The following is a 13402-nucleotide window of genomic DNA, read 5'->3' on the forward strand; positions in this document are numbered from 1 at the left end:
TAAAAATACTGATCGTGACAATATGAAGATTGTGGTCGTTAGATCTAGAAGCTTGCGCGTACTTGATAGTTATAGATGTACCGAGGTAGAAAACGAGGCCTTTAGGATAACATACAATTAATATCTTGTCGTTATCTATGTAACTGAAAGGCGCTTTTAACACGCGTCAATTGATCCCAAGACATTTCCCTTGTGTAGCTATAAAATACCATGTGTTTGGATCAATATTTCTAGGAGTTGGCATAAAATCGATGTTCTACAATACATATGTACTGTTGTAGAGGGAGTTTTATAGTGTAGTTTAATATAGCTTTGTAGATATAAGATCCCAAATGTCTCGGCAGACACTACAACTAGAGCTAAGCGGTTTTTTTTTTTTTAAACCAACACCTCTTTGTATCGATAACGTGGTAAATAGAAACAAAACATGTAAACGATGCCATAAGAGGGAAGAACAAAGTTTTATAGCAGAATAGTTCGTGGAATATCGAACAGAAATAGCACAATATACACAACACAAATACAAATGAATTGTCAGTGAACAAACTAAATAAGATGATCTTTCAGTCCTTACAGAATTTTTGTTCCATCTTCATCTCCCTTTTTCTCTGTAATTAGCTGCTTGTAATCAAATATGTAGATTTTTCTGTCGTCACATGCAACCCAAAGTTGACCTCTGACAAGTAACACAGATCTAGGTGACGTCAGCAGATGTTGTTGTGGCGCCACTAACATTTGTACCAATTTACCTTCCTTGTCTTGAAGGTAAATGGAGTTGTTTTTGTGATCCGCAACGATGACTCTGCCTTCGCCATCAAAACATGCGTCGATGGGTCTACAAGCAGCGGACGGGTCATAACCGAATATTCCGGAGATTAGATAGCACTCTTGATCAGATTTTGCTTCACTCAATACGTGAACACTTTCCATTAGCGGGAAATATGACATTTTGATGTAATAGAGATTCCCAAATATGTCTTTCCGGAAGCGTACAAATGACAAATCAATGTCGTCCAATCGTTGGTCATTGACCTTCATTCCGTAACGATTGAACTCGGCTAGAGTAACAGGATGATGGCCCTCTTCCTGCATGACCACCAGTACGTTACATGTATCTGATAAGAACACGTAGTGTGGCTGACAAGGACACATGTTAGCAAACACTCTAGAAGCTCCGTTTGGAAGTACCTGGTGAACGCATGTGTCGTCATTTTTAATAACAAGAGCTGTTCCGTCCGTCGTTATGGCAACGTCTTTCACATCCGACATAAACAACTTGCATTTGTTTGCATTTGTCTTGTAAAATGATTTCCCACTTTTGACGAAAATGTCTTCTGAACATGAAATGTGAAACATTTCATCAATGCAGACGGCGTCTTCTACGTCTAAAACAGACACTACACCTGTGCTGTTAATGTCGGTGATAGTTGCAGGAAACGAAATGGCATTGTTGTTTACAACTTCCGTCAAGCAATCAACTGTCATACCATAACTAAGCTTTTGTCTGATTGAGCCAAATAATGTTTGAAGCGTGGAAAAGTCTTCTTCAGAAGAATGGCCGGTCTCTGCGTAGGCCAGCTCAACACATGGTGTTGTGGGCCAAGTAGAAACTTTTGCAATCATCGACAGTGCCTTCTGTAGCTTCATCTCCGTCACGATCACTTGTATGTGCTTTGCCTCGCTCTGATCTGGGTCATTCTCCGGATCTGTCGGATATCCCTGAACCGAACACAATACATCAGATAGTAACGTTTGGAAGTCATTCAGATAGCGATGTCGTCCTTCTGAAAAATCACGTAAAATTTCAGCGTAGTTTTCCTTAATGCCTTCCACTTCCTTCTGAAGGAATGATGCCCTGTTACTGATCTGACCCAGAACTACGTCGTGGTTCTTGGTCTCCAGCTGAATGTTTTCTTGTATGAAAGTCAGATTGGATTGCAGCAAAGATACCAAGGATTCCTTTCCTTCCGCTATAATTTCGTTCAGCTGCGTACGTTTCGACTTCCCAACGTCGTCTATTTTGGCGAAGTCGTGTTTCTTGTGATTATCAACCAAACAATTTGGACAAGAGAAGCATTCACAATCGTTACAAAACAGGCCGATATTATCGGCACCACACTCACAAGTCACTGTTTTAACTCCGTCCGCCATGTTCGACGTACCTGTCAAGACAACAACATGGGTAATGCAAACAGAATATGTGGATTTTGGTTACTCCTTTTGAATCCGCCACTCTTTGTCACTCAGTAGAACCTCATACTCTGGTATTCCTTTATACTGTACTTTGAGTACTATTGTACACAGCTTCGAGTGTTTCATAACATCGTGGCTAAACCTTTAAAGTTACTAGATTCTGCCTTCGGCCTCTGCTCCCAAACGGGACATTTAAGTATTTGTTTTTCTTTTTTTATTTCTTCTATCACTTAAATTTTTACCATGTGACTGTGTTTGTTTTATGTGTGTCTTGATAAAAGTCAGACTTCCTTGAAAATTCGACAATCTGTTCTGTCTACACAGTTGGAATTACTTCTTTGTCCACTAGTTCTTATTAATTGTTACATAAAATGTGCATTGTATATATCGCTTATAAAATATCCGGAAGCTCATGTCCATGATAATTTGTATTGGAATTGCTCTGAAATGCAATTACATGTACTGTTTTTTTTGTGTGTAATGAGTTCCTAAGTTGTGACTATTGCTCAAAGTAGAAAAATGTTTATTTAACTTCCATTGAAAGTGAAAGTCATTTAAATGAAGAGTCTTCTTTTTCATTATTGTTATTTGCAGATTAGGAGGATAATGGGCAGGGATTACATTACGTCTGCACAATAGACCAATCAATGGTGTTGTCTCAAGGAATCGCGTGCGAGCTCAGTCACATGTCATTGCTGTCCAACCAATGATCCTCGATCTTTAAATTTCACTATCTATACAATATATATGTGTAAAATGATACGATAAAGGTACGCAAAGGTAATTTAATGGCGCCTCTCTGTGTATTAACTCAAGGAATTTAAATAATCTTCAGATAACATTTTAAATCCCGTACTGATTGTCGTTAGCAAGGTAGTTAATTGATTTGGAATGTTTTTCTTTTCAAATTATGAATGAATTCACTAAGTCATTCAAATCGATATTAATTTATTTATTTACTGTCATATTTGACAAACAGAATTCCCATCACGGTTATATATCATATGTGCAAGGTTTAAATATTACATGTTAATTTTAGTTTTAGCTGGACATGTGTTCTCTATAGGTGGAATGCAATGTCACAGTATAGGCAGATCGCAGATTTGTTTTAGTTATTCAAGTATTTAAGAAGATGTTACGATTAACGGCTATTTTTCATTTATTTACGAATTGTACTCAAATTTATTCATAACATTGTTGCTCTTTATACGTGTAATTGGCGCTAGAATTGTACCTGCTGCCCCATTGCATCATCGCAAAAGGCTACTATTTCGGATTTTTTTTTCTCTCTTCCTTACTTAGTTTGTCCGTACTCACGTCTCCTTCGACATCGCTTCACTTTTGGTCTGCAGTTTAAAATTCATCCCTGCGAGAAAGGCTCTGGCCACTGTCCCCGACGACTGGCATGACTAGCCCGTTGTCAGTATAATGTGACTGAATGGAATATAATGTTCTTTCCGGTATCTCAGGTGGTTTGTTTCGTAAGATATAAACTATAAACACGACAAAATTCATGCTAAAAAAATATACAGTATGAATATTCCTCTGCCTCCCAAAACACACAAACGTTCACACACACACAGACACCCTAATATAAATATGTATGTGTGTGTGTGTGAACTACCCTATATATAGGGTAGATTCACAGGGATCTGTGTATTAGTTACAATCTATACAAATATCTGGACCCACCAGAGTGCCCTAAGACCATCATTAGGCGTTTTAGGGGTCTAGATAAAAAAAAAATCGGCAAAAAACATACTCTACATTGTACTAGAGAGTGAGAGTGTATGTGGTGGTGCGTGTGTGTGTGAACGGGGAAGCACTGTTGGCAAGGTTTTATAACGCCCGTCAGAAGGAAGACGAAGATGTCGCACATCGAGTTGCAGACTAGAATACATTTTAACAATGCGGTTAACAAGAAGGAAGTTGTCCATTCCTACACGGGTAATATGCTGAGAGCTATTTTCTGGACTGAACTGAGATGTTAGATGTTTACCTTGTGTCTTATCAGTTTATATTATTAATTATAGTTATCCTCGGTTTTTTTCTTCTCATTTTTGTGTATCTTATCTGGACTGTTAGTTATATACGTCTGGCAAGGATACCATATGTATCAAATAACTCGAATTATAAGTTAAAAAGGATAAAATATACATCTATCTCTTTCTCAAAGTTATTTCAACTTCGTAACATTGCGTTCGCATGCAATATTAATTACACACGAAAACAGTTGCGTTTGAACGCAAAAGTACATGTATTGCGTGCGAAGACAATATAATGATCCATTCGTGCGCATTTAAATCTACATTTGTATTGCGCGTGAATGCAATGCTTTTGCGTGTGAGCGAAATTATATCGATTTCGCACACAAAACTATGGTGGCATATTTCTGCCATCGAATTGCCGACTTACGACTTAATGATGTCGACATAATTAAGGCATTATGTCGACATCATATAGGAAGATGTCGACATAAACAGAAGAATATGTCGACTTACCACATGTACCTGCCCACGTAATGATTCCAAGATAATTATGTAGAAAGTCGGTAACTCGGCGATTAATCGTGTTTATGCTCGGGTGTGACACCGACTTGTCAGTTATTGATGTCGACATCTAAACTAAAAGATGTCGACATCTGTCTTGAAAGTGGAAATCAAAGCCACTCTTTCATGACGCACTGTGTATATGCAGCAAGGTACCATACAGCAGAGATCGACGTTGATTTTGTTAATTCAGGTTTTTATTTATTTGATTTCAAAATTAAAAATTGTGATCCTGCACATCCCGGCCATGCAGCTGTAATTAACCTACGTGTACGTAGCTGTTAGTCCGAGCTGAGGAAGTTAGAGTGCAAGAGGACTCTGCTTTGTACAACGAATTTCCATCCTCTTTGCCATAATAATTTATTAATATAGGGGTACATTGTATAACCTTGGGTTGGAAATTCGTTTAAAAGCTGTGTGTGTGTTTTGTGGATTGGCATTCGTACCAAGTCTATGTACTACATACCGTACTATACTATATTAAAAAATGAATGAAAAATTTAAAAAAAAATGCAAAACAATGATTTTTTCATGTTTTATTTTCTTGCGAATCACGAAAAATACCAGTTACGTAATTTAAAAGCTATAAAGGTCACAGTACAGGTACACAATACACATTGGGAAACCAGCTTCACTTGTTAGCTTGCCCTGTCAATACATATATATATATACAGTAGGTAAATATTTACATCCCTCGATACACTTATATAAAGGCACAATGAATTTTTGTTACGGTCTTAATAGCAAGATTCAACCTTTGGGCTAAAAATCCTGCCGGGACTATTTTTTGTAGTAAAAACACGCGTTCTTTGTAGTCAAACGTGGTAAAAAAAAGTCACGTGCTTATACTTCATTCAGGCCATTGGCCGGAGTATACAATTGTATTATGGGTAACTAGTGATCACGTGATTGTGTGTTTACTTCCAAATATGGTGATAGTTTGCTTGCCATTTCTTCGGAAAAAGTGATCTATTTGAAAATATTTGAACTCCAAAATGTTATTAATATTGCATGCATATGATTCTGACTTGCACATATGTACTGTTTTACTATAAATAATGAACTGAAATGAGTTATAAAATTGTCATTTCCTCGTTTTGTAAATAAATGATATAATGCGAATTGACCAATTCAATAGGTCTAACCGTCTAATCTAGGATCAGCGAAGATCGGCTACTCCCGGCTAAATTCGTAGAATTATAAATTTATCTTGATATATATATAATTACCCGCTTTAGGTTTCAGAACAGATACATATAACACAGAGAAAATCAGATCTTCGTCAAAAGGCCAAATTATATATACTAAATACCAGGTCAGATAAATTACTCTATTTGGAAGTAAACACACACTCATATTAGCCTGGAGGCCCTACCCATAATTCCTAGCGGTGGGTTAGGGCCTGGTACACGTCCGATAATGGCGGCCCACATCACCGTAAACAACATGGCGGACGGCAGTAGACAGGTATAGGGATACGATAAAGAAACGTGTTTTCCATGTGTTATATCGGTGACATAGGGAAACTGGCGTGCACATGTTTTCTCCATCATCTATTCTAACAGTACAATGTGTTATTTTAGCATGTCATGTGTGATAATGGTAATTTATGATGGATTTGTAACGCTCTGAAGCATGCTGTCGTTTTTATACATTTGACAGTTACCAGTAGGCCAATGGCATGTTCGTAAAGTTAACTTATATGGACGACATAGTGAAACTGGTGGACATATATTTTCTTCATCACCTATTTCACCAGTGCAGTGCGTTAATTTAGCATGTCATGTCGGATATATATGTGCAATATATACATTATTTATATCGCTCTATGTGTTTTGTTTACTTTTGACAGTTACCAGTATGGCATGTTCGGAACGTTAACAATTATGACAGAGTCCATTCTCGGCACCCATCGGCTGTCAAGCTATCGCTATACCAACAGTTTCAAGGTTTTGAACAATTCAATTCCCCCATGAAAAAACTAGATCCTTCGAAAGAATTCACCTGGCAGGCCATTCAACGCAAACGTGCTTCGGTTGAAATGTGCTTGTAGTGTGCAGTGTACATGGTCTTGTTAGAATGACCTATAGCTAGGTAACTTTGTGTGATGTTTTGTATTACAATCGATACAAAAGTTCTTGGAAAACTTGTCATTATAATCATCAAATTATCATGTGATATGTACATTGACTCCAATTGATTAAGAATTTCATATGAGATTCTTTTTTGATCTGTGATAGTTAACACCTGTTGTGGGAGTTACAAAGATGAGACTCTTGGAGAGTTTTTCGTTACAGTTGTACGTTAAATGTGTCAAGAAAGATTTCCTGATGAACATTGTGAGTAACGATGCTGTATGACATACAGTGTGGGTTGTGGAAATACTTAAGATATTTGATTTATTTCAAGAGTTGTGTGTGTTAGCTTTAGTTGTTTGTTTGAATGAATCATATGCGATTCTTTTTTGATCTGTGATAGTTAACACCTGTTATGGGAGTTACAAAGATGAGACTCTTGGAGAGTTTTTTTGTTACAGTTGTACGTTAAATGTGTCAAGAAAGATTTCCTGATGAACATTGTCAGTAACGATGCTGTATGACATACAGTGTGGGTTGTGGAAATACTTAAGATATTTGATTTATTTCAAGAGTTGTGTGTGGTAGTTGTTTGTTTGAATGAAATTTTAATTTATTATTTAAGAATATTTAAAGATTTTCATATTGTTCTCGAACTTGTTTGTTTGAATGAAATTTTAAACTGATTATTTAAAAATATTTAAAGATTTTCATGATGATCTCGTACTTGTTTGTTCGAATGAAATTCAAACTGATTATTTAAAAATATTTAAAGATTTTCATGTTGATATCATTGTCGTGATATTGTTTTAGGCATAATTATGATGTCTTTAATACATATTAATATGGCATTTTTCAGAGTGTGGAAGTTTTTTGTCCAAATAAGATGTGTTCCTGTATGACATATTTGAGTTGTAGATATTCTTTGTAAATTTCACAGTTTTGTGTAACAGGTGATTGTTTGAATGAAATTTAAACCAATAATTTAATATTTTTTAAAGATTTCCTGATGATCTCATTGCATTGTCATGATGTTGGTTTTGGTATAATCATAATGTCTATAATATAGCATATTTCAGAGTGTGGAAGTTGTTTGTTGAAACTGAATATTTAAGTATTTAAAAATTTTCTGATGATCTCATTGTCATGATGATGCTGCTTAAAGCATAAACGCTCATCATTTTTATGTTTTTCAACACATTTAGTGATGACCACGTAGTTTTGTTTTGTAATATTGAAATCTTTGATGTTTTGTCATAATAAATTGAGAACTTGAAAGATATTCAACTCTTTGTCTTCAATATGGTTCCACACATTTGTAGTCTATAATGCTTGATGTTGAATCAATCTGTTGGTTATATAACAGATCATGGAGAACTTAACTCCAAAATTAACTGTATGGAAATTCTATAGACTGACAGAAGAATAATATGAATACATATATTTTAAGGAGCAATACAAAACACCTCTGTAATGCAATCTTTTTTCTTTTTTAAATTTGAAACACTGTCTGGAAAAGAGTCTCTAAACCTGTCTCTCAAAGTATCAATAAATCAATACCCTTAACACTTTTGAATTTGGTGTATATCCAGTGGGGCTCATTATCGGCCTTGGACGCTGCTTCAGTTTCTTTGGAGTACATTTCTTTGCATTAACAGCATAGGTATGCAGATTCAGATGTTGAAAACTTGCACATCTTTCAGTAGCTTTGCAATAGCTATGGTCAAATGCCTGCAACAAAAATATAGGTTCTATAATGTCATAATACGTTTTGGGTATGGAAGATTGTGTATAACTTGTCAAAACAGGCCACCATTTAATCCGGATCCCTCTCTATTCCAGCATAATTGTATGGTATTGATTCACTTGAATAATCCTGGCTATTCCAGCTTTATACATTTGTATGCTGATCACAGTGACATTTGATTTAGATAAATTACTCTGTATACTGTATGTGTAACTTCACTCATTATCATGGTCAGCTGACACGTGATAACATTGTATGTCAACATGTATTTCAAAATAATCCTGAATTAAATGTAATTCACACAACATTCTTATAGTAAATCTTTAGCATAAATTTGTAACAGGAGAGGAGAAAATGCCACACCGGGATTCGAACCCGGGACCCTCCAAACACTAGCCAAGTGCTCTACGGACTGATCATGAGCTACCTGGTCACCGTTGATCAACTCAGTCCAATCCCGCTACAAATTATTAGCCTGTGCAATGTATCTCTTGACTGTTATTTTACACAAAAATGATCAAAATTACCAAGTACACTCATTGATAGAACTAAAATAACCCCTGGTGATACATGTTTCTACATGTACGTACACATACATGTACCCGTAGATGTTGATAATAAATTACCTATGACATTTTCCCAAAATCAATGTGTTGTCTTTTGCTTAAGCACTACATAATCAGAAGTACATATAAGAAAATGAAATGGTTACCAGCATGGCATATTATAGATCTGAATTTTATATAAGGGAAAGGGTGATACATTAATGTAATTGTAATGTGTATAATGACAACAGCTAGGTTCCCTTGGAATTGAACCAAGTACCCTCATGGATAGAACCACCAGAACCTCTAATAGTATCATTATACACTTATAAGAAACGATTTGCATAACTTGACTCTGTCATAATTGTTAACGTTCCGAACATGCCATACTGGTAACTGTCAAAAGTAAACAAAACACATAGAGCGATATAAATAATGTATATATTGCACATATATATCCGACATGACATGCTAAATTAACGCACTGCACTGGTGAAATAGGTGATGAAGAAAATATATGTCCACCAGTTTCACTATGTCGTCCATATAAGTTAACTTTACGAACATGCCATTGGCCTACTGGTAACTGTCAAATGTATAAAACGACAGCATGCTTCAGAGCGTTACAAATCCATCATAAATTACCATTATCACACATGACATGCTAAAATAACACATTGTACTGTTAGAATAGATGATGGAGAAAACATGTGCACGCCAGTTTCCCTATGTCACCGATATAACACATGGAAAACACGTTTCTTTATCGTATCCCTATACCTGTCTACTGCCGTCCGCCATGTTGTTTACGGTGATGTGGGCCGCCATTATCGGACGTGTACCAGGCCCTAACCCACCGCTAGGAATTATGGGTAGGGCCTCCAGACTAACACTCATATGATCACTAGTTACCCATAATACAATTCCATATTTATTTCGGCCAATGACATGAATGAGGTATAAGCACGTGACTTGTTTTACTACGTTTGACTACAAAGAACACGTGTTTTGTGCCATTATTGGGCAAATCCCCCGCGGATCGTGGTTTCATTTCCACCATTTGAAATTGCTAAGCAATACTATCATATAATTGTTTATTTTCTTTACAGACAAATAGTTATAAGCTTCCGTGTAGCGCACTTAGCTTTTTGGGAATCTAATACATGTGTACACATACTAAGGACACTGATGTGCATGCACGGGCTTATGTGCTTACATGGCAGCTTCACGCCTGGTAATTTGGGACCTAGGACCTAACTCATTGTGCTTCGGTAGGTTCTGTACGAAAACTCTTCATATACTGAAAGGTCTCAAGGCCCTCTACCAATATTGTGAATTTTATGGCCCTGTGGTCTCAGAATTGTCCCCAGGGGATAGGGTCTTTACCATAGTTTATATAGGGAAACACATTTATGAGCATTATTTGCTCAATTTTCATATGAAATGTAACAGATATAATGGAATCAAATACTCTTCATAGATTAAAAGGTTAAATTGATATCATCACTGACTGATTTCATGGGCCTGATAGGCCAATATATGGTGCTTATATACGGTGTATGTCTTTGTTTCACTCTGTATCCGAACTCAGGTGACCAATCAGAAAACAAAAAACATGGCTGACAGGTGGCTATTACTGCTATTTAAATAAATAGACTTCATTTTTAGTTTTCCCATGTTATAAAACATTTCCAAGAGGAAAGAAAAAGGTAAAGAATTACAGAAATAGAGAAAAGATCCATCTTTAATTGGCATGATTTACATCAGTCAGTAGTGGGTACCAAGTTAATTAAACTTTAATGTGCAACTGCAGGGGCGTAGGAAGAAAAGGGTTCTCCTGCACATTTTTCGTACTTCATTCTAGAAATTTTTGCAGCTTTGCGGCACATTTCCTAAAACGTTCAATCACGTTATGTTCAAACCTTTAACAATAAAAATTCAATACACATGAACAAGACTAAAAATGTCCATCAAGTGATTCTACTATTTCAAAAATGTTTCTTAAAATTTTAATTTGTTTATATGTCTTAGCAAGACAATTAAATCAATTCATTATTTTTTGAGTTAATCAACAATGTGCTGAAGGTGTGAAGCCGGTAATGATATGATGGCATTCACAATTACAATTTCTAAAAACAGGTAACTTTAAGTCGCTTTAAAATCCTCAAAATACATCGTAAAACTCATCTTGGCCATTCTAAATCGTAATATTTTTTTCCCCGGGGGAGACCTCCGGACCCCCAAAACACCAAAATCTCGCGCACTCGGCGCTCGCAAAATCATCAAAATAGTATTTTGTTTTGTTTCCGGGTGAGACCCCCGGACCCCCCCCCCCCTCCCCCAACACCAAAATCTCGCGCATTCGGCGCTCGCAAAAAATCATTACAATACATCGTAAAAATTACCTCAGCAATTCAAAATCGTAATATTTTTCTGGGGGAGACTCCCTGACCCCAAACACCAAAATCTCGACCCTTCGTCGCTCGCACGCCATTTTGCTTATTCATTAATTTTCTGTTAGCGTCGCCACTGTCTAAAACTGTGGATGTGTACAAGGATTATATGTAATGATTTATGAGTAAAACATGAAAGGATATATGGTTGCGTGTTGAATTAATCTCCTCGTGTGGGAGTGAAGTCTCAAGTGTCTTTTGACCGATGTAACGTTGAAAATGGACCCCCGTTGAAAACTGACTTCGGGTCATTTTTCAACGTTGAAAAATGACCCCGAAAACCGTTGAAAACTGAACTTCAGCGCACTTTTCACACCGACCCGTTGAAAATGGACCCCGTTGAAAAGTGACACTTCTCAGGAAAAGACAAAGATAGGCTATGCCTGTTGTCTGATCCCATTGACACATAACATCTTTTGTACAACAACACCACACAACACAACCACACCACAACACACAACACAACAACACCACAACACACAACCACGCAACAACAATACAACACCACCCAACAACAACAAAACACAACAACAACACAACACGACACACAACATCACACAACACAACATCACACAACATATCACACAACAACACGACACACAACAACACAACACACATCACAACCACACGACAACAACACACAACACCGTACAAAACACAGCCACACAGCATCCAAAAACACACAACACACCAATAACACACAACATAACAACAACACAAAACACAAAACACAACGATGATAACAATACAAAATTTCAATTCAAATCGCGGTGATTACGTAATTTAGATATCAGCACATAAGTGGGGGGGGGGGGGGGGGGGGGGGAGGGGGGGCTTATATTAAGAATGGCGATAACAGAATTCGAGAATTATGTTTGTGCAACAGCTACATATGTGAATGCACTAAGGTCATTTTCAAGAGACCGTCCGTTGAGAGTTTGCCAAGGTCATTTTTCAACGGTCATTTTTCAACAGACCTGCCGTTGAGAATTGACCCTAGACGCTGTCAATTTTATACGGCATGTTAAATTTTCAACGGCATTCGGGGTCCGTTTTCAACGTTGAAAAATGACCCGAGGTCAATTTTCAACGAAGGTCCATTTTCAACGTTACACCGACACCTTCCAGTGTCTGTTGACCAAGAACCTCATACATGGACATGATATTGGGCCATAGCATGCTGGGATTAAGGGATACAAAGTTTGTTCAAATCAATGATCTTGACCTATGTGCCAAGTCACAGGGCTGAGACATATCTATTATTTGTTTAAAAGTAAAACATTATTTATAACTGTGCATATCGAAATTCAGGTGACTGTTAGATATATATCCTTATTGCCTTCTGCTCATTCTCAACTCTCATCCATTTGTAAGCAATTCTAACAAACTCCTTCTCCACAACATGGTTTTTCTCACTTTACAGCAAGTTCAAAAACAACAACAATAAAATTACGATCATGAATATTTTGTATTGTTATTTTTTTTTTTTTTTTTTTTTTTTTTGCAAATTTTCAGCAAAACAAACATGTTTCAAATTCGAGTTAGAGGAACTTAGAAGTGAATACATGAATGGTTTAATAACTCGATCTAGGGCCCAATGGGTAGAGTTAGGCGAAAAACCAACAAAGTATTTTTGTAACTTAGAAAAAAGAAATTATATTAACAAGAATGTTACTAAGATTGTTAAAGCGGACGGTTCGCTCATTGATGATCAAAAAGAGATATTAAATGAAATAAAGGTCTTTTATCAGAATCTTTATCAGAATAAAGATGATGTTATTGAAGATGTTGATCTAGGTGAATTACTAAAATCTTACGATGTCCCTAAACTAAGTAATAA

General features: G+C 36.6%; 1 protein-coding gene across 1 annotated transcript; it reads right to left on the reverse strand.

The window, feature by feature from the left end:
- Positions 1–349: 349 nt before the first annotated feature.
- Positions 350–2175, reverse strand: LOC138327954 (uncharacterized). Its single transcript, XM_069274461.1, has one exon. It carries the CDS (start codon positions 2149–2151, stop codon positions 571–573), a length of 1581 nt encoding a protein of 526 aa, XP_069130562.1. The 5' UTR covers positions 2152–2175; the 3' UTR covers positions 350–570.
- Positions 2176–13402: the final 11227 nt, after the last annotated feature.

Source organism: Argopecten irradians, chromosome 7 (genome assembly GCF_041381155.1).
Source record: "Argopecten irradians isolate NY chromosome 7, Ai_NY, whole genome shotgun sequence".
NCBI classification, from domain to species: Eukaryota; Metazoa; Mollusca; class Bivalvia; order Pectinida; family Pectinidae; genus Argopecten; species Argopecten irradians.